The 27000-nt window shown below is 33.1% G+C and overlaps 1 protein-coding gene across 1 annotated transcript; it reads left to right on the top strand.

The window, feature by feature from the left end:
• Positions 1-1408: 1408 nt before the first annotated feature.
• Positions 1409-26852, top strand: LOC127848939 (uncharacterized). The gene is made up of 24 exons (XM_052381664.1): positions 1409-1524; positions 2008-2088; positions 4977-5042; positions 5306-5341; positions 5774-5821; positions 6756-6827; positions 7150-7239; positions 7700-7747; positions 8741-8806; positions 9168-9230; positions 9967-10005; positions 12650-12703; positions 13150-13197; positions 13705-13776; positions 14074-14154; positions 20436-20486; positions 21280-21339; positions 21932-22006; positions 22397-22438; positions 22714-22773; positions 23891-23944; positions 24307-24473; positions 25857-25982; positions 26662-26852. The coding sequence occupies exons 2-24, from the start codon at positions 2070-2072 to the stop codon at positions 26758-26760; spliced, it is 1536 nt and encodes a 511-aa protein (XP_052237624.1). The 5' UTR covers positions 1409-1524; positions 2008-2069; the 3' UTR covers positions 26761-26852.
• Positions 26853-27000: the final 148 nt, after the last annotated feature.

The raw sequence follows: 27000 nt of genomic DNA on the forward strand, positions 1-27000 counted from the left end.
GATAGAGTTACTGTTACTGTAAGCCAAATTTCTTCCCAGTTGCTACATGCAGTCCCAAGGGAAAATTGTTGCACATAAATTCCCACTCTAGAGTGTATATCACACTGTGGATTTATTCCATAGGTGATGAGTAACTTTGTCCACAGCTACTCTAAGTAACCACATTCAGTAACACATGGTCATACCTTCGTTTTAATGTCCACTCCGGGATTGTTCGGGAATGAATGTATACACTACGAATTCACGGTTAACGTTGATGTGGCCAAGTATATTTAAGTCAAATGCAAAAAACCAACAACCACAGGACACGTAATTTAACATTCTTCAGTTTGTAGACGCATACATATAAACTAGTCAAATAGTTGAACGAGAATACATTAACACCATTTTAAGGATCACAATAACTTTATACGCTTGCATTGTTTCCAATTTTTGAATTCGGGTTTGATTTTGCAAGTTTTGAACCGATTTAATGATACCATAAGAGTTAAAAAATTGCGGTAGGCTTTAGTCGATTTAAATCGCTTTTCAAACACAAACTTATTTATTCTTCCTTACAGACAACTTATACTCCTGCATAAAAATTAGTGCCAGGTGAATATTTGCGAGCTAAACTGTATCGCCTAAAATCCATATTATTTCGTATATAGCCATCGCACTTTGTAATTGAGTACTTCATATTATTCATGGGAAATAACCGGGCACTGTAACTTGGAAATAAATGGGCCATGTTACTACAAAGCCTCCATCTACTTCGCATTTGTTAAAATTGTTTAAATTGATGTTTTGTTTAAAGACCATGTCATATCCGAAAAGTTACAAAACAAAACGTATAACTTCCAGCATTGTGAAAGTGTACATTAGTAAAGGGCCACTGTAATAGATAAAACTGTTAGCTACATGTCGTTAGTGCAGTGAACGAGTCTGTCATTCTTATGTGTATTGCCAGAAGACTGTACATCTTGTATTGATGTATTAAAATTTATATCATAGGAATGTAAAAACTGTCCTAACAAATTTATTGTGTTAATAAAACGTTATTGCAAGTTAGTTCTAGAAATAAAAATACACTATTAATTTGTTGTTTTTAATATTTTTTCAAACGTCTAAGTCTTCTTGTTTTGTTTTATGATAAAAACACATGAAATAACATAAAGTAAACCATATTCGTATACACTAAAAAAACACACAGGAACATTTTTCGACCATTGACGCAAGCGCCATATGATTATGCCATCGTTTGGCTGGATCAAAATTACAATCGACCTCTGAAATCTAATGATGCACTACAAATACCTTAGCAGCCAACACATCAGATTTTAAACGTGTTTTCGATAGGCATGCTTGTAGTTATATACAGACTAAACGTGACTGAACTTGTGAAAAATGGAATTTCATATCTTTAGTGGGACACGTTTTTGTCGCAAGGTGCAGAATATGTGGATTTCTTCTAATTAATGACACAATATAACATTAAGTCAGAATAAACGTTTTGCAAGCTAGTGTACATTTGAATTTCGACAGGTAATTTCTTTGTATTGTGTTTATATTTTAAGAATAGTATTTCTAAACGTGAATTTTACACTTTCAATTTGTTTCAAACTTATTGTACACTTATTGTTCACTGTCTAATGAAATATATTACATTTTAATGATGAACTTCATAAACGATTCTTTACATTTGTTTCAAACTTATTGTACACTTATTGTTCACTGTCTAATGAAATATATTACATTTTAATGATGAACTTCATAAACGATTCATTACATTTATTTAAATAGTACGCAGCGTATCAACGTCTTTTAAAGTTTTATTAAACTCTATATATTTTAAGTACACCTTACCATCTGTATGACTTTAATTGCATAATATGTCTGCTTGTGTGATGCCGCTCTGTTTAGCATGGTAAAATCAGAAAAACGTGACTTTTCCATATTTAGTGTAACAATAAAATACTAATACTGACCGGTACTTTTCTGAACATAAAATACTACGGAATATTTCAGCGAAACAGTCTGTGTTGCAAATTGTCGAAAGTGACACTGTGTGAAATCTACACCAAACAGCAATGGCACTGCCTGTAAAAGGTATTGGTATAGTTGAAAGCAATAATTAACAAAATATCTTACAGCAAATATATATAGGCTTTTAAAAGCCTAGCTTAAATTAATGTTTCTGCAACACACACTCTCTTTTCTGAGAGATGAGATTTTCCCTTTATTTAACATTTCATCATTTCAAATTAGGGTTAGTCGCGTTCATGGCACTATACCAAAACGGATAATACTATAATAATAAGTGCAATATCGGATGATAACCGAAGCGAATCTTTATCATATTAAGAACTATTTCCTGTTTAAAGGGAGCGTGTTATTTAAGAATTGTTTACATAAAGCTCAGAATCTTCAACAAAATGATATTCCACTAAGCAATTCCAACAGAAAAAATTGAATTTAATGTTTTTGCTCAGAAGTATTTGCGTCATTTTGACGTACGAACTGCCATTGTGTCACCCAACACCGTTTATCAGTTATGCGCATAACCTGAGGAAACGGTAGAAAAATGCAGATGTTGGTCTAAATAACCAATGTATTTCATAGTTTTCACTTACGATCATGTTTAAAGACGAAGCATTATTATCCAACAAAACGGATTACACGGTAATCAAACGCATTCATAATGATTATGACATGAATGGCCAGTTATACCCGGCTCTCAGCCCTGAGCCATAAGCATTCTGTCTTAATGTATTTAAAATAAATGGGCATTTAAAATTAGGCTTTAAATGTTACATCATGTATTTGTTCTAAGAACATGTGATGTAGAAATTGTGTTATTATGCAAAGCATTATTTATCAATAATACTATTGAATAATAATTATACATACACATTTTGGTATCTGAAGGATATCCGTTGTTATAGGTAGACGGTTGTTAAACAAGTCAGGTCATTTTTAATGGTTGACGTTTGTGACGTTTGTGGTTATTTATTTTACATTGCCATGATACAATATACCGTAAAGAAGACAAGCTCCTTTTTGGCCAAATTTGTACTTTATTTGTAATGTGATCCTGACCTTTGATGGAGGGGCTGATGACGTGACTCCCCGTCTCCATATTGTGATCATTTGTTAAAAGATATTTTTAAACAGCAATATTAATGATATAATTTAAGTTCGCACAAATAGCTGTATTGATCTTTTATCGTTTAGTTTTACTTTGCCTTTTGAGGTAGTCAGACATGTGTCACATGGACACGTCGGCGTGGTATTCGTTTGTGGTAGGCGTTTTATTGAAATTGTATGAGTAAAGGCAACGTTTGAGCCGGGACATACTAGAGACACAAATGCACAGACATGCATTTGATTGTTACTGCTATATCCAGTCATCCGCCAGTTATCAACAAAAATCGTACACGTTTCTTAAACTTTCTTCTTGGTTGGCATCTTTGTGCGTATGTACATACAAAACAATGAGAAATTACTACTCATATGCACATGAGCACAAACTTTAATAACGGCGTTGAACATTTGCGCAGAGAAATGTACTCTTCATGTACGCATTTGGTGCCACAGGCTTTTGAGTCATCGATGACTTTAAATTTTAAGCGATTGTGTTTCGGTATTGTACCGAATAAGCAGCGCACTCGCTGATTGACCGCGTGTACGCAAGCATCATCTGGTGACCTCCATTGCAAATCCAGCACTCTACAACTCACAAGGAGGCTATGGGGGGGGGGATCTTACCTTTTGATTAAGGCTGACGATCCTAAAATGACCCAAGCCTGTCGTGTAAGATCAACTCATGGTGGGGCTTAAGAAAGTTGCATCTTTTGCCAAAACTTATCCCGCTTAGCCACATGTTTGATGATCTGAAACTGACGATTTATAAAACAAAATTCTAATTAAAACATAAACGTTAAACGAGTTCAGTCAACGGTTTATTATTTCGAGCTTGGAACGTGGTCGGAAATGCCTTCGGTGTTCTCCTCCTTAAAAAATGCAATTGTATGCGGACACGCGACCCAGTCTCGAGGAACAAACTATATTGTACTATATAGAGTAGACCTAATGACAAGGTGGGCATAGATAAAGGACAACCCTGAAAAGCCTTGCGGCATTGCAGGCACCTAACCTTAATGAGCTTAATGCCGATGACGCCTGAAGCGAAACCACTTTAAACATAAGTGCGGGTTTTCTGTCTTAACAAGATATAATAATTGGCATTTAAATGTCGACGGACACAAACATTACACACCGACGGATTGAGATCATGTTTACAACACAAAAGCCTCACTTCGAGTAAATATAAACAAGACTGTTCAAATGCATTATGGTTATATACGATGTACTTATTTATTGTGTACTTGCTATTAAATTTCAATTAAAAAAAATGTACATTATGTGTGCATTTATTGCAATAATGTTATGTCATATTGAGTGAATATGTCTTGATGAGAGATTTATTTGAATATACGTATATTTTTAAGAATATCGGAACAGATTACGTCTAACAAGATACCTGTTTTTTATGTTTATATATTTCTTGTTGTAATCACTCCCTCTTTACGAGCACAGTGTGATTTGGTCCTTTTTTATGGCTGAGCGCATAAATAAGTAAAGCAGATGATAGCAATTGGGACATCCACTAGTATCACACATATACCATAAGGACCTCAGAACACTAGTAAGGATATTATACTATTTCCAGTGTAGCTTCGTCAGACCTTACACAGCTATCTTGATGAACTGTCGTCAATACCATAATGCATATGATGAGGGCGGTCCAATGTCAACACCCTTTTAAGTTCAAACGGCATGCTGTTTAAAGGCGTTTGGTTTGTTAAGTAGTCCAGAACATACGTAACTGAAAATATATCTTATGGTTTATTTTGTATGTGTAAATTTGCCAATACTGTGTCTACTCTAATAAACTCATTGGAAATTTATTGACAATTGTGCATGTGTAATTTAAGGTCATCTATTGATCGATTTCCTGTTGGTTCTTTCAACAATTACCGACGTTGGAGCATTCCTGTATGGTAATAATTTATAAACGTAATGTCGCGCAAACGTAAATCTTGTTAATATGTTATTTTTACCGAGAAAATTTCATCCTAAGTAAGAATACCTGTACGAATCCCCTTAACTATTTAATTCGGACAACCATAATCGGGCAATCCACTGTGTGTGTTCATAATATAACTGCGATAATAATTTTAATTGAAAACAAAGAATTTAACAGTCAGCTATATAAACAGACTATATTTACATTTTCACCGGCATTTTTATACTGTGTTTACAGATGCGGATTGGTGCAGCAAATTTCCCGAATATAAAGGTATTGAATTTCGTAAAAGACCAAGGCTTACTCTTGTGAAGTGTTTACTCGATTCGTTATATTAGAGATTGCTTAAGGACGATAAGTGATGTTTGAGCTTAAATCTATAGTATTAACATTCTTTTGATTTATTTAATGAAATGCGATCGTCATTTGTGCTTATATATAGACGTTTAATTAACATTACAGTATTTCTAAATCGGTTATCGACTGAACAAACTAGGACTTGTCAAAGTCGTAATGAATGCACGACATCGCAAGATCGAACATGTTATTAAATAAAACGTATGCTTTTTTATGTTTTTGTCTACGTTCAGAAGGACAGACTGACGGCCAACAGACTCATATATTTTCATTTTGTATTCATTATGTGTAGTTCGATAAAAGGCTTGAAGTACACGTTCTGTCGTAATTTATAATGATTTCTTTCAGACATTATCAACCTGGCGCATGTGGAAAACTGTCTCAGCATCGACCAAGGTATCATTTATCTATTGCCAGGTCAATAAATTGTACGTAAAAGTTGCACATATATTTGAATCATTTCTATGCAACTGTTCTTCTCTGAATTACCCACAAACAAACAAACACACACCCACAAACACACACGGACGCACGCACGCACTAACACACACACACACACACACACACACACACACACACACACACACACACACACACACACACACACACACACACACACACACACACACACACACACACACACACACACACACACACACACACACACACACACACACACACTCACACACTCACACACACACGCACACACACACACACACACACACACGCACCAACACACACGCACATGCAAACGCAACGCACACGCACACACACACACACACGCACGCACGCACGCACGCACACACGCACGCACGAACGCACGCACGCACGTACGCACACACACACACACACACACACACAAACCCACACACACGCACGCACGCACGCACGCACGCACGCACGCACGCACGCACGCACACACACACACACACACACACACACACACACACACACACACACACACACACACACACACACACATACACACACACACACGTGTGTAAGCATGGCCACTTGAGTTTACTCGTTTATTTCTGCCCGGAAAGTAACTGAAAACAATCCTTGATGCGAAAAGATACTTATTGGATTCTTTATAAGATCATATCATATAATTAAACATCTGTTTTCAGTCCATCGAACGTGAGTATTTATTGGACAAAACAGGGGATTATTGACAAAGAAATCTAAATTCCGTTTATATCCCTACTCAAATCGCATGTTCGTTTTTATGCTCAGACATGTCGTTTCAGAATAAATCTATTTTGGCGAATTGCGGCCTTGGTCTGACAATACATTTTATATTTAAAATGTGTTATTGTTGTTCTTAAAGTATTTGCGAAGTTAAAGCTCCTTGGAGATAAAAGTCACTGGTGCCTATTCCATGGAATAGATCAGTTAGGTGGTAAGTGAAATCGTTACACTTTATCTTTCGTCGATTACCTAATACTTTGACAAAAAAACACTAGTATTCAAAGTATTGATAAAAGTCAAAGCATGTGAACATACAATATATACACGCATCTTATAAGATTACACAAAAGTAAAAATCATTCTAATATATTTGTTTATTTTAAAATTAATTCAACAAACGCGCCTTTGTTTGGCATTTCGTTTTTATATTGCGAATATATATATATATATATATATATATATATATATATATATATATATATATATATATATATATATATATATATATATATTTACTTGATCGCTTCAAAAAGACAGGTACGGTGTTTCCATTTATACTCCCGAAGATTGTCAGTGTAACGGAACCAACTCCCTTCTTAACTACATAAGCGGTGTACGCGATGGTAAGTGAAATAGTTTCCTTTCTAGGATTGTCCATATCACAGCACCAATCCCCTTGTCAATTACCAATATGATTTACAAGGTTGTAAGTGTTTCTTCTAAATTTAACGGTGCTTTCTCACGTCTTAGCCGCAAAAATATGATAGTCAATAACACTTCGATATATATTCATGGGATTGTTTGTTTAATCGCCTTCGACCATCTCAGCCACCAATATAATGAACTGCACGGTAAGTAATACCGTCGGCGTTTATGCAAATTAGGCGTAATTTTCCCTACAATTCATACACCGATGAATTGCAGAAAAATGCTATTTAATTCTTAAATGAAGAATCGAATAATATGTTCAAAACATACTGACATACAAACGTATACATTCTATTAAGTAACATATTGGTCAAAAAGAAAAAGTCGCGAGTTAGACTTTGAATTTATTGAAGAATAAAACCTTTTAAATTGCAGGCAGCAATGACATGAAGGACCGATGTTTGTCTCAACCCCACTACAAAGGTATAATTTTATATAACATCTTAGTTATACAATCATACCCCATTGATCTATATTGTTCAAATTATTGATTCGTTTACGATGATTTAAGATGGTGTTGTCCTTTATAGGATAAAAAAAGAACAACATTTATGGAAGTATCATACTCACAATGCAATTATTATTTTTTACTTATTTTCTAAAGAACAATTATTGAGCACAATTCTATTGATGATAACTTGTTTTTCGCTTTTTTAAAATGCGAAATTTCTTAGCGGCAGGTACACGTAACTATGTTAATGAGAGAATACAATAGAACACACAGTTTATTTACGACTTAAGCATGTAAAGCTTTTCGTCGCATATATGAAATCTATACGACAAGTATACATACACATGCGTCATAAGGACGAGTGGCATTGCAAACTTGCAATTACTTGTTATGCAGATATATAAAATATATGAATACTAGGATTGTGTAAGAACGCTCTATCCATTTAAGCGTGTACAAATCTTACAAAATACTGTATTCGCCCAATATATCAGTATAATAAATGCTTCATGCAGTAAGATGAGGGATAAATATAACATTTAATAATACGAAATATTCTATCAAAATATAATCAAATTACCTGCTTGGAACTACTTGCTTTTAAGATAAGTTTAAAAGGTGTATTGACCAAAAAAGATTTTATTTTATTATTCTTTGGTCATAGTTGGCGTTCTTGTGTCAACCTAATGCTTCAATGCAGTTACTGAATTAAAAATAAAAATGTTATTTAAAAAAAATATGCGTCGTTTATTTCTTTCAGTTTAAGAATGCTTGACTAAAATAAAACAAAAAAATGTCTAAATATTATTAAACCCAGAACAAATGTAAGGCATACTTATCTGATAAAGCTTATTGAGTCCTGTTCAGCTCAATATTAATCAGCTCCCAATTTGAAATGTTCTATGCATGTACATATGTTTTTTGCATAAATACACTGTTTCCGTATGTTATCGTTTGATTTGCAGCACTTTTTGACCAGTTTTTCGTTGACAACAACAACAGAGCTCCCGCATGTCGATCTCATCATTCGGGTATGAAATTAATTGTGCAGAATCTATAATTAAAAGTAATGCTTTTCTAAAATAATTATATACAAAACAAACGTTGACATTATTTTTATTTTTAATAGAGATGACATTTTAAGAATCCAATATTTCAATTTACTTGTGTGACATATGTTACCGTTTGTGATAGTGTTTTAATGAAATTATAAGATTGAAAACCCTTTTTTTGTTAGGTTCATTAGAAATATTTAAAACGCTGGCTGTTTTTTTTTTAACGATAATTCATCAGGCGTTATAATTGTACGTGTTTTAAATATCATAGTTTGATATATTTGGTTGTTAACGCTTAAAATTAAGGTGCATACATATAACTATTGCTTCGTTGCAGTGTGGTTCGACCTTTCGCATATAGACAACGACTGTACTCATGATTTGATATACCACGTGACATGTTAAGTATTGGTTTTCTTTTCTTGGAATATAAACATATGTTTGTAAGCGGAATATGAGTCTGTTGGCAAATAACCGCCTTCCACGTTAGGTAAAACAAAATACCTAATTTATCTCACATTATTGTTTCGTTATTGATGTTCATGCTTGTGTCTAATATATTTTACCTAAATAGTTCTCGCCAAAACAATCTTTAATGCGTCTTTTGGTCGTTCTGGCGATCACATCCTTGGCGTACTATCACTCTGATTTATGTACAAGTAGCACGCTTAAAGTGAGCAAACAGGTTGACACGCTAAATCGGAGCGTACCTTTTATTGTCTGGTTGATACGATTATCTGACCTCTTGCGGTGTCGACGTATAAAGGTCTATCAAAGACGCAGACACGCATGAACGATGTGGCAATATAAGCCACAATACCAGAATGCATATTGTCATATTTTTCTACTCTTAATGTGTGCTTTATGACTATGCCCCATAAAAAATACATGTACTATGATTAAAAGCCAAAAGCTTTTGCCATTTACTAGTCGTCCTTTTAAAGAACTTTGCACAGAAAACTATTTGGAATGTAGACGAAAAATCCATTCCATCAACAATAAATGTTCAGGAAATATTAAATGCTGATTATAAAAATGAATTCACATACTTTTTATAGTTTTATTTGATGCTTTTCAGTCGTAAGATTTATAATAAATTCTCCCTTTGAGCCTGATAAACGTGGTTTGGTTTTTAGATTCGTTTGATCATCACCCGAGTCGGTGTGTCTGCAAACGTACGTATGCAAAGCATCAGTAAATCCTAGAGATTCTTACCCACACCTCAAACTCATACATCTTCTTGTATAGAAAGTATTGTGTGTTATTTGTGATTTAATGTAAACAAAACACATCGACGCGTGTTTGGCAGTTCGAGTTCTTCTCCATGGGACCAGATACTTACATTTTCAGTAACATTTAATTTGGTTAATTATCTACTTACAAGCATTTTGTTATCAATCTGGCTAAGCGGAGGAACATGATATTCATGTCGTTGCTTATAATTTCTTGAAAGGAATACTCTTAAGTTTTGGTTTAACTGGTATTATATTTTGTCGATATTTCTTTGTTTAGTAGATTCATTTCCAATTTATTTGTTCGGACTAGACAAGTTATTCCATTACTTTCATCATTTCATATGTTGTAATATTAAGATGACAAAGCTACCATGATACGCTTGTCTTAGTTGAACAAGTTCGGGCAGATCAAGGTAAGGAAATGTCAAAGTCATCTCAGCCATGTTTATTTTCATACATGTTATAAGAGTCCTGGATGTAATATGTATGGACTCTTTTTGGTGTGACAACTTCTTTGTTAGTGAGAAAAAATGTTATTTTAATCCCATTACACTCATTTTTGGGGTACCTCTTTTAGCATATTTAGATCCAACTGTGTGTGATACGCGTGCAAACGTTAAACAACGTTTACGCAACTAGCAGTATACATTTTAGCCCTTCTCTGTGAAAAAGGTGTTTAATGCATGTGCGAAAAGTGTCGTTCCAGATAAGCAAACCAGTGATGTCCGCACAAGCTAATCAGAGAAGACATTTTCCGCTTAAACTGATTTTTTACTAAGAACAGAAACCAAATATATCATAAAAGCGGAAAGTGTCGTTTGCACACCATCTTTTGGTTTATAAATAAGCATGAGCCCACTAGCCCATGGTCCCTTGAATGTATGCTTTACTTGTAGATATTTACACAAAAAACCCATGTTTTATATACCAAAAAAAGCAGTGTTCATTTATGTCCCACACATGTTTCGGACAAGAGAATGCAGTGTTGTAAGAAATTGCAGAAATTCTAAAGTGACTGAAGCAATGACAATGCTACTTTTCGGGTATTCGAAGTATCAAACCCATTTCCAACTTTTTGTATTAAAAATAATTATGTGCTGGGTAAAACCGATACAAAGGTGTACACAAACCAGTGATATTTTTTATATTATTAGAAAAATCTTACGATTAGGTATTGACAATTAGTGTTTCATAACATTTTAATACTTGTTGTCTTTTCACATAAAAATAGGTTTTTTGTAATACATAATCATAGACATACACTATTTGAAACAATTAAGCAAATTTGGTGTCAATCTTGTATGAATCATTTTTATGACTGTAACAATTGTTTTGTTTGAATTGGTAAACACATTTTCGATATTTGAATGTTGCTGTTACATCGACAATAAATTGAACCTTATCGATATTATTAGTCATGATGTTCAAGTACACAATTGTATTAGTTGTATAAAACCCAAATGGTTGCAAACACGGACACAGCATGCACATTAATAAATACATTACCAAACATGTAGTCTTAACTTCAGTTCTTTATTTACACCAAAATATAAACTCATTACCGACCAATTCTCTATTTTGAACTCAATGGTTTTAAACTATTTTTTCCGGTTATCTTCTATGCATCATTTAGATTTCTCTCTTGCTTGAACTATAATTCGTACATGTTTTTATATATGTTTCTGTCAAACAGGTTTGGTCGCTGATGAAGCCTTATTGAGTATTAAGGAAATTTAATGATGAAATATTGCTACTGTTTGGCACAAAAGTTTTGTCCAAAAGTCCACTGTGTGGGGGGCTGGTTATTTTATTATATGTTATTGTATGATTTTAGCTAAAGCATCTTAATAACTTACTTGTTTACTGTTTTAACAGTAATGCGTACAGAACGTAAATCAATATTTTTGTGTATTGGGTTTAATGTAATTGTCAGATTAATTATTTGTGTTCGATTTTTTAAAATTTAAAAAAAAACGTCTACATTGATGGTCCGTTTTGAGATGGCTTTGAGAAAAGATAACATTAATCATGTATGATACGTCTTTTGTTTTGTAAGATAGGTATAAATACTTTTTAATGGTAGCTTTGTTACTTTTACCAAAACATGCATTTGAGCAAAACATGTAACTCTAAACATGTATGTGTTTTAACAGGTTTATTATCTGATCAGGTCTCTACATTTCCATAGTCAAAACATGTTGAAAATATTAATGCGTTTAACGCGGTGACCAAACATGCGCTTCGGAAAACGCTTTTAACTCAGCAACATTTTCTCTATTAAGCTAGTACACTGTTCAATGTGTTAGTAAGACTTAAAAAAATCGGGCCTATACTGCCCCTTTATAAAGTAATATAAAGTAAGGCGGATATTAATGCATTATTAGTTTATGGTTTTATAAATATATATTACGCAAAAACAATCGTAGTTGTAAATAATGTAATGCATGTTCTGATTAAAATTAAAGACTTAACGTTTTACCTGGAATAAATCTTTAAACTTGTATTTCGTTATTTCAAAAACATCTATATACGGTTTAAATGTTTCAACAGATTAAATTGTTTGCAATCTTAACACACGTTTTAGAGAGTGTTCAGTATAGGGACCCAAACAACTGCCTGCAGTTCCACAGCTATCAAGGTACCTTTACCTTTAATAAAAAGAGAGCCCACGAATTGTTGGCTCATTTTGCAGTGGCGTGTACTAGTCAGTGCAATTAGTTCATGCCGATTTCATGCCGTTAAACAAATCATTCAAATACTGTATATTTAGATTGTGTAAGCATATCTAGACGTTTCATTTTTGTCCATTCTTTATTGTTTTATTTGAATGTAAAAACACTGAAACAACACGTATGTTTCTGTAATCAAGACTTTATATTCTGCAGTACATAATTGAAATATACTCTTATGATACTCTTGTTTTTGTTTACCTGTACTCAAACGTCTAGTTCGTTTCGACTATAATCTGTCTGTGTGTTTTAGTAGATAAAATATTGTAATAATAATTGTAAGTAAAGTGTTTAAATTTATTGCTATAATGGCGATGGCATTGTATTTCTTTAAATTATCAAATCACCTTTACAGAATTGATGAAACTGTACGATACCAACTTATGCTCGAGCAAGAATTCTCGTATGTATAAGCATTATTTTACTATTTTGTAGTTGATTTCCGTGGCATTGACTTAGATGAACAAACGAATACGTGTATTATATGTAAACAAGTTAAAAAAAGTCTAGACGATTAGGAATATTACACTTGTTTGTTAATTTATTGATAATAATTGGTAAATTATTGATAAATTGATAACTATTTATGACTGAAAATCGATAAAATAGCAAAACTTTTGTAAAATGCTTCACCAATAGGCGAATTGACTTTTCGCAGTATTTTGAATTTGGTAAATTTATTAAATTTGGCGCATATTGGTATATTTTTTGGATTCACAATAATAATATGTCAGTATGATTTCTTATTTTAAATCAAATGGCCATGTGTGTATACATTTGTTTATATATATATATATATATATATATATATATATATATATATATATATATATATATATATATATATATATATATATATATATAACTCAAACTGCTACATATTTCAAGTTTGCCTGTGTTTTATTTGTAGAATGGAACCTTTTAAATGATCTAGAAATAAGAAGCCCGGATTGTCGCAAGAAAATAATTACCGAACTTGCCCGTAAGTCTCCTCTTAAGTATTAATAGGATGACTATTTTATTTCTAAGTTGTCTTTTCAGTTTCGTGAACAGTCTTATTTTATTGTAGACATATTATTATCTATTGATGTGAAAATGCGATATAAATGATCTAAAGCGATTGAAGTCTTTGCAATGTTAAAAAACTGCATTTGCTTATTCACCCGGTTTAAGTGATCTACCAAATGGAAATTATGGTCTGTACACAACCAACTTGATATTCGTCGTCGAGTTCACATCTGCTAAAATATAATAATAAGTGTGTTGTTATGCGTTTCAGAACATTTCCACAATTATCCCTCCGTTGGTGCATGCCAATGTTCTCCTGTAAAGAATATATCCAACGATGAACCTGTCTTAAGTAAGAACCTCGTTTGTTTATTTTATTACTAACATCGTTTGGACGGTGAAGTGTAAATATAGTCAAAGTCATATTTGTTAAGTAATTGCAAATGCCCCAAGTGCTCTTAATAGCAAAGTGCATGTAGTATAAATATGGGCGGCGGATCAAACAACTATCATAAATCAAACAGATCAAACATTCATCTACAATACAATTGAACAATGTTTATAAGATAATTTCAATCAAACCTTGTATAAATAATTCCCCCAGACTCATAAGCTATTGTAGATTAAAAAAACACATTTGAGTTCGAACTATATCTTGATTGTATAGAAAAACAGAAATACAAAACATCACTGACGCGATTTCGATTATCGTCACATAAATTAGAAATCAAAAGAGTTCGTTATAATAACATATTACTCGAAAATAGAAAAAAATAAAATGTAAGTTTTGCAGCGGACACGCTATAGAAAACAAGTATCACTTTCTACTTGTTTGTCTTTTATATAGAGAAATTAGAAAAGAACATAAAACCATATTTTCAAAGGTGGCCAACGTTGAATAAATTTGACATTCTAATCCAGTCGGTAAATAAAAATGACATTATACACCTTGCTAAATATATTTTAATGCTAATGAAATGCGTAATAATATAGGCAATCAGTTATAATTGTTAACTTTTACAATAAATCTACAATTTCCTCGTGTTACAGTTGAAGATATAATTATATTGAATACTGCTGTATTACTGTTTTTTTGCAAACTTCTCTTATTGAATAATTGTATTGATATTATTATACACACAGCGTAACTTTCTGTTTTGTTGCACAAAAGCATTGTATTATGCTTATATGCTAATTAAAGTTGTTGTTGTTGTTGTAATTATCGCTATATACATGTTAAACTACTGCTTTCAATTATAAAAATGTAAGATTTTAAGTGTAAAACCAACCTAGTAAAAATAGTCTTAACACCACAAATTTGTTGATTTTTTTTTATAATTCAACAATTTAGTAAAAAGCACTCATTTAGCCAAAACGTTAAGCAAAAATTTAATACTACCTCCAAAGATGTTGTTCTTAAAAAAATTAAACCATTGAGTAACACAATTGGATCTTCTATGATTCAAGGATGGCAAGTAGGAACCAATTATTCTAATTGTCTTGATCAGGTTGTAACCGTGCCTTACGGTGCACGGTGATCCGAGTTTTGTTCACATTTTAATATGTTCGTCGTTTGTAACACTTTTATAAATAAAAAAAAAAAAAAAAATATAAATAATAATAACATTACTTATAAAAATAGTAATACTACTACTACTTATGACTATAAGGATAATGATAATAAATGTTGTTGTAGTAGTGGTAGAAGTAGTATTGGTAGTAATAGTTGTAGAAGTATTAGTAGTAGTAGTAGCAGTAGTAGTAAAAGTAGTAGTAGTAGTAGTAGTAGTAGTAGTAGTAGTAGTAGTAGCAGTAGTAGTAGTAGTAGTAGTACACTACGTCTAGCGCGATTTCTGCCATCCACATCGCATCAACGTGATTCAGCCCAAAGTGGACAATTACTATCTCACCACGATACACTGTTGAACACGGTGATTTCGCCGTGGCGAATTGCGGTGTCAGTCTCTGCGTTATCGGGAAATTGATCTCACGGTGGACCACCATGATCGCGGTGGACCACCACCGCCTCGGTGGTTCGCTGTGAAATACAGGTAAATGTGAATGAATATATATATATTTCGATGTTGCAGACCGTATAATTTTTGCAAAGTTCTAGAATGTTTTGTTACATTTGTATGTACATTTGTATACATTGTAACTTGATTGTTAACAATCGTCATTATTTTCTATTGTTTACCCTCGTTCCAGAATCATTTGACATGTCGCACATCGAGCGTGATTTACTTTATATTTTGTTTCTACAGTTTCTGCGTGAAGATTTATTTGTTGTTAATTTAAAGAATTGTTTGTTTTTGATAAAATTTCGGAAATGCTTTCTCGTTTGTGCACGTATAGCTTGCGGTATCCGGACAAACGGCACCCGGACAATCGACACCCAGTGTTTTTTTTTTTTGCATTCGCGGACAGTCGGCACCCTGTAAATTTGTCAATCCGGACAATCGGCACCCAATTTAATTGTATACCCGGACAAACGGCACCCGATTTAATTGTATACCCGTACAAACGGCACCCGATTTAATTGTATACCCGTACAAATGGCACCCGATTAAATGCGATCGATAAAGCCCTTCAGCACCTTGTTGAACAAATTCGTCTAATCCGCTAATTGCTTTGGTGAAAGAGATGATTAATAAATCCCGTCAACAAACTGTGTTATCAAACCAAGTCGAAGTTCAAAATTTTATTGCATAAACATAATACAATGTTACAGCACAATAAATAATAGTGACATAATATAAGTGTGGATTGATTAACGTTATCTGCTAATTGGTTTAATAACCCCTCTAAGCAATGTACAAATATCAAAGACAATTGAGCTGAACAGAATTAACAGGTCATCTTGTTACCAGTTGTTTATAACAAATACACGATATTTTACCGAGCGGAACTGTCTTTTTTATTAAGATCGGATTTAGTGTTCGTGTGTCGTATGCATAGATATCGTTGCAGGAAATTAAAATGATCCGTTGTCAAACGAAAGTACGGTTGACATTAAATGCATTATTTTTCTCTTTACGCGATATTGTGTTAGTATGTTGATGCTGCATTATCATTTCTTAAAATTGACAATAAAAAATGGCGATTATTTTATCCGACGACATAAACAAATGTTTGCCTGTACAAGTTTTCTGGAGAGTGCAAAACGCGTGCAAATCGGGCCATCAAGTAGGAAAAATCGTATCGAGATTACTGTGTACACACTCGACCCTGTGTATTGTCAAACGTGCATCAATTAACTTGTGCGACATCGTGGCCTAGAGCGTTTTTCTCAATCAGTGTCCGACAGAAGTGATACATTAAAAAAATATTTTATCTCCCCGTGCTTTACCAATTATCGGTAACTGTTAGATCTTCATTATTTTTCGCAAATAATTATTTAATCGTCATTATTGAAAATCGCCGCGAATATTGTCGGCTGGTTTTGTTTTTCACGCTGTTTGTTTTCTGCAATTAGATTACGTTGAACATTTCTTGCTGAAATAATTATGCAATCGCTATCAACTAATTATCCACGTAATTACCGCTATATGTCGTCACAATTTACAAATACGTTTCGTTTCACCGATTTTTAAATGTTCCGAATTTGCAAATTTTGTGAACGAAACGTTTAACCGTCGTCGCTTGTTTTAATCAATTACAAGCGTGAATCGATTTAAAATTAAAACCGGTGCATCCGATGTATTACTTCAAGCGCGACCGATCAACCTCACCATTACCCAAATAAAATATATGTACATGTATACAATATATAATTTGAAAACACCACAATACACGGAGATGGTACTTTTTATCGCAACAATTCTGTCCATATATATATAGCTATGACCGGGTACTTAAATAGGGTGCCGATTGTCCGGGTGCCGTTTGTCTGGATACCGCAAGCTGTACGTGTACAAACGAGAAAGCATTTCCGAAATTTTAACAAAAACAAACAATTCTTTAAATAAACAACAAGTAAATTTTCACGCAGAAACTGTAGAAACAAAACATAAAGCACATCACGCTCGATGTACGACATGTCAAATAATTCTGGAACGAGGGTAAACAATAGAAAATAATGACGATTGTTAACAATCAAGTTACACTGTATACACATGTACATACAAATGTAACAAAACATTCTAGAACTTTGCAAAAATTATACTGCCTGCAATATCGAAATATACATGTTCATTCACATTTACCTGTATTTCACCGCGAACCACCGAGGCGGTGGTGGTCCACCGCGATCATGGTGGTCCACCGTGAGATCGATATCCCGATAACGCCTGTGGTGTTTAGCCACTGTTGACGCGATCTATCATGATAGAAACATCTCCGATCGCGGTGATTCCCACGCTCAGAACAAATGCCACGGTGTGACGTGCGTTGGATGCAGAAATCGCGCTAGACGTAGTGTGCGTAGTAGTTAGTATTAGTAGTAGCAGTAGTAGAAGTAGCAGCAGTAGTAAGTAGTCGTCATCGTTGTAGTAGATAGAAGTATTTGTAGTATGCGTAGTAAGTAGTAGTAGTAGTAAGAGTAGTGTATAGTAAGTAGTAGGAAGTATTAGTGTAGTTGTTGTAGCAGTTGAGTAATTTAGTCGTCGTAGTAGTAGTCGAAGTAAGTAGTATAAGTAGTAGTAGTAGTAGTAGAAGTAGATAGTAGTAGTAGTAGTAGTAGAAGTTAGTAGTAGTGTAGTAGTAGTAGTAGTAGTTATATTTAGAGTAGTAGTAGTAGTAGTACTGTAGAAGTAGTAGTAGTAGTAGTAGATGGCAGTAGTAGAAGTAGTAGTAGTCGTAGTGTAGTAGTCGTCGTCGTAGTATTTCGTAGTTGTAGTTAGTAGTAGTAGTAGTAGTAGAGTGTAGTAGAAAGTAGTAGTTTTAAGTAGTAGTAATAGTAGTAGTATTAGTAGTAGTATAGGTAGTAGTAGTAGTAGTAGTGTAGTATAGTAGAGTTAGTAGTATCGTAGTAGTAGTAATAGTAGTATAGTTATTAGTGGTAGTAGTATTAGTCGTAGTAGTCGTAGTAGTAGTAGTAGTAGTCAGTAGTCGATAGTAGTAGTAAAGTAGTAGTTAGTAGTAGTAGTATTAGTAGTAGTAGTAGTAAGTAGTAGTAGTAGTAGTAGTAGTTTAGTAGTAGTAGTAGTAGTAGTAGTAGTAGTAGTAGTAGTAGTAGTAGTAGTAGTAGTAGTAGTAGTAGTAGTAGTAGTAGTAGTAGTAGTAGTAGTAGTAGAAGTAGTAGTAGTAGTAGTAGTAGTAGTAGAAGTAGTAGTAGTAGTAGTAGTAGTAGTAGTAGTAGTAGTAGTAGTAGTACTAGTAGTAGCAGTAGTAGCAGTAGTAGTAGTAGTAGAAGTAGTGACAGATCGATGACAATTCATTATAGGACAATTTTAGTGCAAAGCCGGTTTAAACCGGTTTAAGGTAGCCCAAACATAACACTTGATCTGGATTTATTAAAGTAGGTTTAAATGTAAAAAATAAATTGATCTCAGGCTTAACGACACAAATAGGTACAGCAAATTGTGAAACTCCATAAACTCTAGCAGGAGAGACCTTCGTGGTTATATGAACTAAGTTTACAACACCAACACCAACTTTAAGCAAAACATGAACAACATTGTGATCGCTGCAAATATTTAAGTTTTGATCGATGGGTTGGCTAATCGTCTCCCCAATCTCCACGGACTACTTTTAATCTAAACACTAGTCTCAATAGACCTCCATTTCAAAATAAATAGTGTCTCATATTAATACCTCTATGAATTGCATTTGCTTTAAGATATTTAAGCGGGATATTTATTAATTTATATAAATTGTGTAAAAAACGTATTTTACATATATTTTAATATATATTAAAATAAAAGTTAAGAAAAACGTGTGTCGAAAAATCTGAAATAAGCCCGATATTTAATTCTGAAATCAAAAATGTCTGTACAGCTAAATTCACCAGCATGTAAATCATGCATTTACGATGTTAATCTAAATTTAGATTAACGGTTCATTTTAAATTCCTGCAACGATATCTATTCATACGGCACACGAACACTAACTGAAAAGACGAATGCTTCGGTTCATGTAGGATAATATGTACGAAATATCTTCGTCACAATCGGCTCTGGCGCTAATTTGTACTTGCTGCATTTTATGCAATTCGTCTTCAATGTATAATGTATAAATTTTTTTGCCTATTTTGTGTTAGTGTAACCGTTTTTATCAATATATTACAATTTAACACATATAAAAACTCGTATAATCTCGCTTTAACCTTTGTGACCAGGTATAGAAAAGTCTATATATAGAAAGCTGTTCGAGTTATTCACTGATTGATAACAATTATTTAAGAATCCTTGTACGTAGTTTATAGAGCATTTCGTATCAAAATACATGATTTATATTATGATAAAAAACTGATTAATCTGTTATAGTCGATATGCAATAAGCGTTCAGTACAAATACAATTTTGAAATAAAAAATAAATGATAAATATTAATATATGCGATAATATTAAGCTTCTTATGAAAAACAGTTCTATGGTGCGTGTGAACGCAGAAATAGACATACTTTAACACAGCCAAAATTAAATAAACTAACACTATTTTACAAATTATATGGGTCGATTATCTGTACTTTCAGATGACGACAAAAGGGATCAATGTTCCAATGTGCAACATAGCAGCTATAGCCGTAAGATTATTACCATGGCTTTAACGAACTAGACCATGTTCTTACTAGTCATCAAACGAATTGAATATATTTTAGCCGCGCTCTGTGAAAAGCGGTTTTAATGAATGAGCGTATTGTCGTCCCAGAATAGCCTTTGTAGTCCGCTCAGGCTATTCAGGGACGAAATTTTCCGCTTTAATGATATTTTTCGTTTCAAGAAAGTATCTTCTTAGCAAAAATCAAGTTTTAACGGGAAGTGTCGTCCCTTATTAGCCTGTGCGGACTGCACGGGCTAATCTGGGACGACATTTTACAAACAATAAATAAATCCCCTTTTCATAGAGCACGGCTTATTTACAGTGAATGTATAAAGAATGTTAAAATTTAAACATTACAAGCTAATTGCTGATTTAATTGTTAATATTTGTGATGATCAAACACAAACTTGCACAATTTAGTTAATAATGATTTGTGTATTGTCAACTATAAAAAAAGTATTGTCCCAAGTCTTAAACACACGATTAAATTACTAAAAGCGTGGGAGAGGGCCATAAGTGCCATTATTTCGTTTTTATATCGAAACTAAATGTTTCAACTATTATAAAAATAGTAAAATGTCAACAATATTAAATATTGTTGTACAATATTAAATATCGTTGTTGTCCACTTTAAACCAATTATGATATCAAACGAAGCCGATGTCTCATTCGTTTCTAAACATTAAATAAACAACAGTTGTGATGGTTTGTACAAAAATGACTTTGTTCAAATAGAGAAAAACGTAAAAATTGCATATTCATGTATAATAAAACAGACCTGCGCCAAGAACTATTTCAAGGGGCGAGTGGTGCTGGCTGCGCTACACATTTCCACCGTAAGTAGCTTTTCTTTGACGTTAATTACATGTAAGTTTATAACGTAATGCGTTAAACTCTATGCACATGGCTTAAAGCGTAATTTACTTATTCGTCATGTGAACAGCATGTACAACCGAAAGAGGCCTTGATGTGTGATTATCAAATAACATCAGATTGTATCAAGCCCTCTTATGTTTAAAATCGTTAAGCTGCAAATCTACATAAACAACTTACTTTTCTGAAGTTTGACCGGGAGTTTGTTCGACCTTACTGTCCAGAATGGCAATAAAACACTCACTAAAATACATACAATATTTTCCTGAGTATCATTCTCGTGTGCGAGTTAATGGATTTCGTCATGCAAGCAAAGATTGAGGATTTTCCAGTGTTGTATATATTTTTGTTTGCTTATTTAATGGAAGGTGTGCAGTTGCAACATAACTTGTATGCATGGGCGAAGTTGCTACAAAATGTGCATGTTAAAGTTAAGTTTGATATTGATTTAAGGTCATTTGATGCTTTCCTGAATCTCTTGTTGTTCGTTTTCAAACGTTAGTTAAGGTTAGCAAAGTGTCATTGTTTGTTTATTTTTAATTCCTAATGTTACAGTATGGCAACAGTTGCAGAACATTCAGCAATCCCATGGTTACGACTGTACAATGGACATGATACATAGATCAGCGAGTGGGTTGTGTGCTCATTATAATAGCTAACTTAACAATATGTGTTTGTATTATTTGTTAATTATGAAACGTATTTTTAATTTAATATAATATAATAATATATACTGTGAAATGTTTTGAAAGAGCTTCGGTGATTTTTTGAGAACATATTACTTCTTGTGTAAGAAATTAAAGCATAATAATGACTGACATCAAGACACTCTGATAAAAATGTGCTTAACAGTTTATAAATGTCTAATTTAAGTAATAAAACTGTCCTTAATTATTAAACTTCACATTTCAATAAAATCGTTTCACAGCTGATCGTATGTATTACTTGATCGAATAAAGAACAATGTGTACAACTTATATTAACAGAAAACTTTATCACATGTTCCTATATGTTTATTAGATAAATATCCCAGTGCAGAGTCTGACCCTTGTAAATGTGAAGGTAAACGTTTATTCTACATTTCATACTACGTATAAGTTTAGAATTCTGTCGTTTGAATAAAACTCCTTGTAATATCTCTGTTAGTGTATGTATTTTACTGAATATCTATGCAATACATTTGGCTTATTTTATTCATAATTTTTCGTAGTTTTTGTTATGATTTAATATCTTTAAAAATTTGCAAATGCGTGCTATTGCTAATATGATTGTTTATTTATAGAATTATAGTGTGTACTATTTCATGACATACTACATTTAAAACTTCTGAAATGTAGATCAACAGAGGATTTCAACAACTACAACTACGACGACTGCTTCGCCAGTATCTTCAACCAGTAATTATACGTTTAATACTCTGCGAGTTAAGACTTTAAAGTATACAAGTATAAAGTCGGACAATATTTTAGTACACGAAAAAGCAGGATATGACATTTTGACACAATTGAACCATATCAATCACGCTACACGAGTTAAAATGCCTTGGTACTGCATAGCTGCCAAGAGCAATGATTGTTAGTTTCATGTCGTATCCTAGAGAGGTCTGCAATAAATGGATCGGACACAAAGTGAGACTAGGGAAACCAATATTATTTCCTATGAAGCTTCATGTACATATAAATAAATGATATGTTTTTACTCTCGTATATCCACAACAGCTCTGACATGCAGACGGACAAGAAAAAAAAAGATAACTTATTTTTTGTCCATTTGAAAATGATGTCAATTATGTTAACATATTACGCTAGACAATACTTATTATACTAGCATATATTTGTTTAATACGCTATGTAGTTCAATTTATTGTTACTCCGTACGTTGCATCCATTAAACCTTTAATTACATTTATGTTCTTTCAGCTTCTAAGATAGTTCAATTTTTTACGAATAATTTAATAAATTAGGTTATTTAAAGCGAGTAAATATTATTCTTGTGTCACCAGTTTATCTACAGAATCCTAAAAAATCACATGAGTATTAGATATGAATGTTGAATAACAATAAATTAACTGTATTTAAATGGTTTATAACCAAAATATTTTTTTACATAAATTGAATTCAAAGCGACTGCGTTTACGCCCTTACTGAAACATTTGCTCGTATTTCATGAAGAACATACAAGTGTGAATATGGTTTGTATAAACAAATATGTTAGTGCGGATTTACCAACAGTTTAACTTCCCATTGGATACGGATAAACTATTAACTGAACATTATTTGAAATTTTAGAATACCTTTGATTTTATGTTTCTAATCTCTCTGAAATCGTATTCGTGATTCTTATTGTTTTGAGCATGCACTTGTTCTTAAAAATATAAGTGTTTTTGTCGGAATCACAAGCACATATATTTGAGCCTTACTTGCTGCAACGTTTGACGTTTAACAAATAACTATGATTATACAGACATTTAGCTCATACAACAGAAAAGGACCAATACAGAATATTGTGTTACAGGATCTTTACCAACAACCACCAGGGCAACAACTGCTGCCTCGTTTTCAACGCACAGTAAATACTTAATTTGTATGAGTTTTTTATTTTAGCACATAAATTATTGACCAGTAATAGTGTAAAAAATACATACATTTTATCTAATCTGTATTTATTATTTTTTGTCACTTTTTGTTATGATTTTTGGAATATAGGCAGCAAACCGAACGGTTGAACAACAACACTAAATAATACCAAATCAATGAAAATCAATAATATTACTATACTTATGAATTTCGGTTTAATTTCAAACATGGAAAAATGCACAGATCCTTTATTTGCCAGATATAGTAACAGCTATATACGAAATAATATTCTAAAACAAGCGCAGAATTAAATTGATCAGTTCGGATTATTGCTGAGAATGATTTTTTTTACAGAGTTTCTGTGCCAGAAGATCGGCCTTATTCTAGATATAACCGCGAACATTCACGTGCATGCAACTGGATCAACACCCTGCGAAAGCAAAATGTCTGGTACAAATGAGAACTTGGTCCTAACACTGTGCAACGTGACGTCATTGGACACTTGGTCTCGTGGTCTACATGTAATTATTGCAGGAAAACTGATTATTTTACAATTTCCTAAATTTATTAAATTTGTATGTTTCTATTGCAGTTGGAGCATTTACCAATGTATTTTTTTCGTCCGTACGTCTGTTTTAATGTTTTAATCAGAACCTTTGTAGTGTTCACTCTTTGTAAACTGCTGTTTCGTTTTTTTTTCCACTGAAAAGTATATAGTCTCCACACTTGGTTTTACTTGTTTTAACTACTAGGTGAATCTCGCTCAAACTTTCACAGTTGTATTACCGTTTGTAGTAGTTGTAGTTTACGGATTTTTACAGTAATATGACCCTTTTTTGTCTTACTAAAGCATTATATTAAGTATAGAAAAAGGGTGCTTTAAACGCCTCTTCAAGTAGACCGCTGGCTTATAAGATACTCCTCCTTTTATGAGAATGCTTTTGTCTGAAAGACACATGTTTACTGTGTATTTTTAGGTAAGCAGCATAGATGTTTTGCAGATTTGGTAGTTACAGACTTTTAAAATTAATTAACCTTCACCTTAATGCATTGTCTGTGCAACGTAAATATTGCATGTGTATTGTTGTGTTGCAAAGTTTACTTCTTATACTATCGTATCCAACGTTGGTTATATTATGTATTGTTTTCAAGATTTTGCTCTATTCACTATTGGTTGTTTGTTCAATGTATGTGATATAGTCCTATTAAGTAGTAAATCACTTAAGTGGCGTACACATATTTTTGCCCCGAATATTCCTCGTTTGTGATGTTAGCAGAGCTTTTATTTCTGTTCAAGGTCTTAAGGTGGACCTCACTAAAACGTTTACAGCCGTATTACCATATTGTGTAGATGATTATAAACAATCTCACAACCTTACGCTTTGACCGGAATTGGTTGCTATATATCCCTTTTTATCTATTTTAGAATACATACTGTTTTTTGTATGCGGCGTAAAATATCGGAACACTTTATGAGATTGCTTTACAGCACAGAATGCATACGGGTGTGGATTAATATTTAGTTTTAATAAGGTGTAATCATGCTACAATATGCAGTATCAACATCTTTGTCATCATCATCATACTCGTCGGAATAATAAGTAGAATAAATATATAGAGTGCAGACATTTATAATTTAACAATAAATAAGTAATCATAACGTGATCTACATTTAATCAAAATCAAATTTTAAAAAGGATTATGCTTTGAAAAATAACCACATTAACAATCATATCTATAAGACGTTAGCACCTTGAATTGACATTGTAAAAGATAAGTGTTGCTTAGGTGATGGATAAGTAATTTTGACAGTATTTCCAGCTGAATCGTCATACGGGACGTTACGAATCAATTCAATGTCCCGTATGGTAGTGTATTGAATCGCTTGCGTATTGTTTGCACAGGTGATAAGTAACTGTGACAGTATCCCCAGCTACTCCCCAATCGCCACGTTCAGCCCCACAGGAAGGTACATGCCGCAAGAGGCCCAGTCCGGGGTGTTCCTCGGCTGTATTTCAGAAGGATTCAAGGTAATACTGTAGTTTGCAGTTTTATATGTTTGTATAACTTTGATATAGATATGAAATGGAGTACAACTGTTTTGGCTCTCTTTACTTAAAATACGCTCATTTTTTACGATATTAAAAATGGCTTATATTGTGTATAAATACTAGGGTTACTAACTAACTGTTTTAACATTTAATGTGCATGCTCTACCAACATTTTTTTTGTTAGGTGAGGCACGGACTTATCTGTGCATTACTTAAAAAGGCCCGTTTCTACTTTGCTTACACAAACTTATCTTTTGATACCGATCAATCATATTTATGTTTTCTAAACTTTACATAGAGCTGTTGTTTAACTTATGTTTCAATTTAAACATGGCTGTTTCACGTTTTCGTATGAGCTTCATTACGGCCGATCAGATTGTAATAAACAGGTGTGCAATCTTCAAAACAATATCAGTCTGCATTGCTTGTTTAATCTTAACAAACACTTTTGTATCAAACACAAAGCATTATCTCATGCTATAAACAATTCCGTTCACATGCTTTTATGTTTTACAACTTAAAATGGGGAAATTTTCAATTTTACCACAAGTAGTTTATTCTCTATCGATACATTAAAATAAGGATAGGTGTTCAAGACAATATTTTACGCTCGTTTCTGCTTTAAGTTTTAAAAATCGGACGTTGTTTTGTTCTTCAGATGGCAATCCAGCCATGCGATGGGGCACCCCAGATTATCCATGTTGAGACGACCGGAGTGTTCAACAACAATGCCTCCATCTACTACACGGTGGTGTAGTGCCTGTCGTATGTTGTATCAATTCCATAAACGATTCTTATGTACCACTGTGACGGGAATCGATGCAAATAAACTAAACTTAGGGCTTATCATATTGTGATTGCGTTAGTCAGTTATTATTTAGCATTGCATGGAAAAGATAAAAGGAACGTTTAAAGCCATATTTTCCCGAAAGCTGACATTACCGTGTATTAATTTGTGTGGGTAACTGTCGGCGATAAGGGCTTTCTTTGATAGCAA

This window comes from Dreissena polymorpha, chromosome 10, assembly GCF_020536995.1.
Source record: "Dreissena polymorpha isolate Duluth1 chromosome 10, UMN_Dpol_1.0, whole genome shotgun sequence".
Classification (NCBI taxonomy): Eukaryota; Metazoa; Mollusca; class Bivalvia; order Myida; family Dreissenidae; genus Dreissena; species Dreissena polymorpha.

Bases quoted from the DNA above. Each gene is read 5' to 3' on its own strand.
- LOC127848939 (XM_052381664.1), top strand. The intron at 5,043-5,305 runs GTAATAATTTAT...CTGTGTTTACAG, and splicing joins CGTTGGAGCATTCCTGTATG to ATGCGGATTGGTGCAGCAAA. The intron at 25,983-26,661 runs GTAATACTGTAG...TTTGTTCTTCAG, and splicing joins GTATTTCAGAAGGATTCAAG to ATGGCAATCCAGCCATGCGA.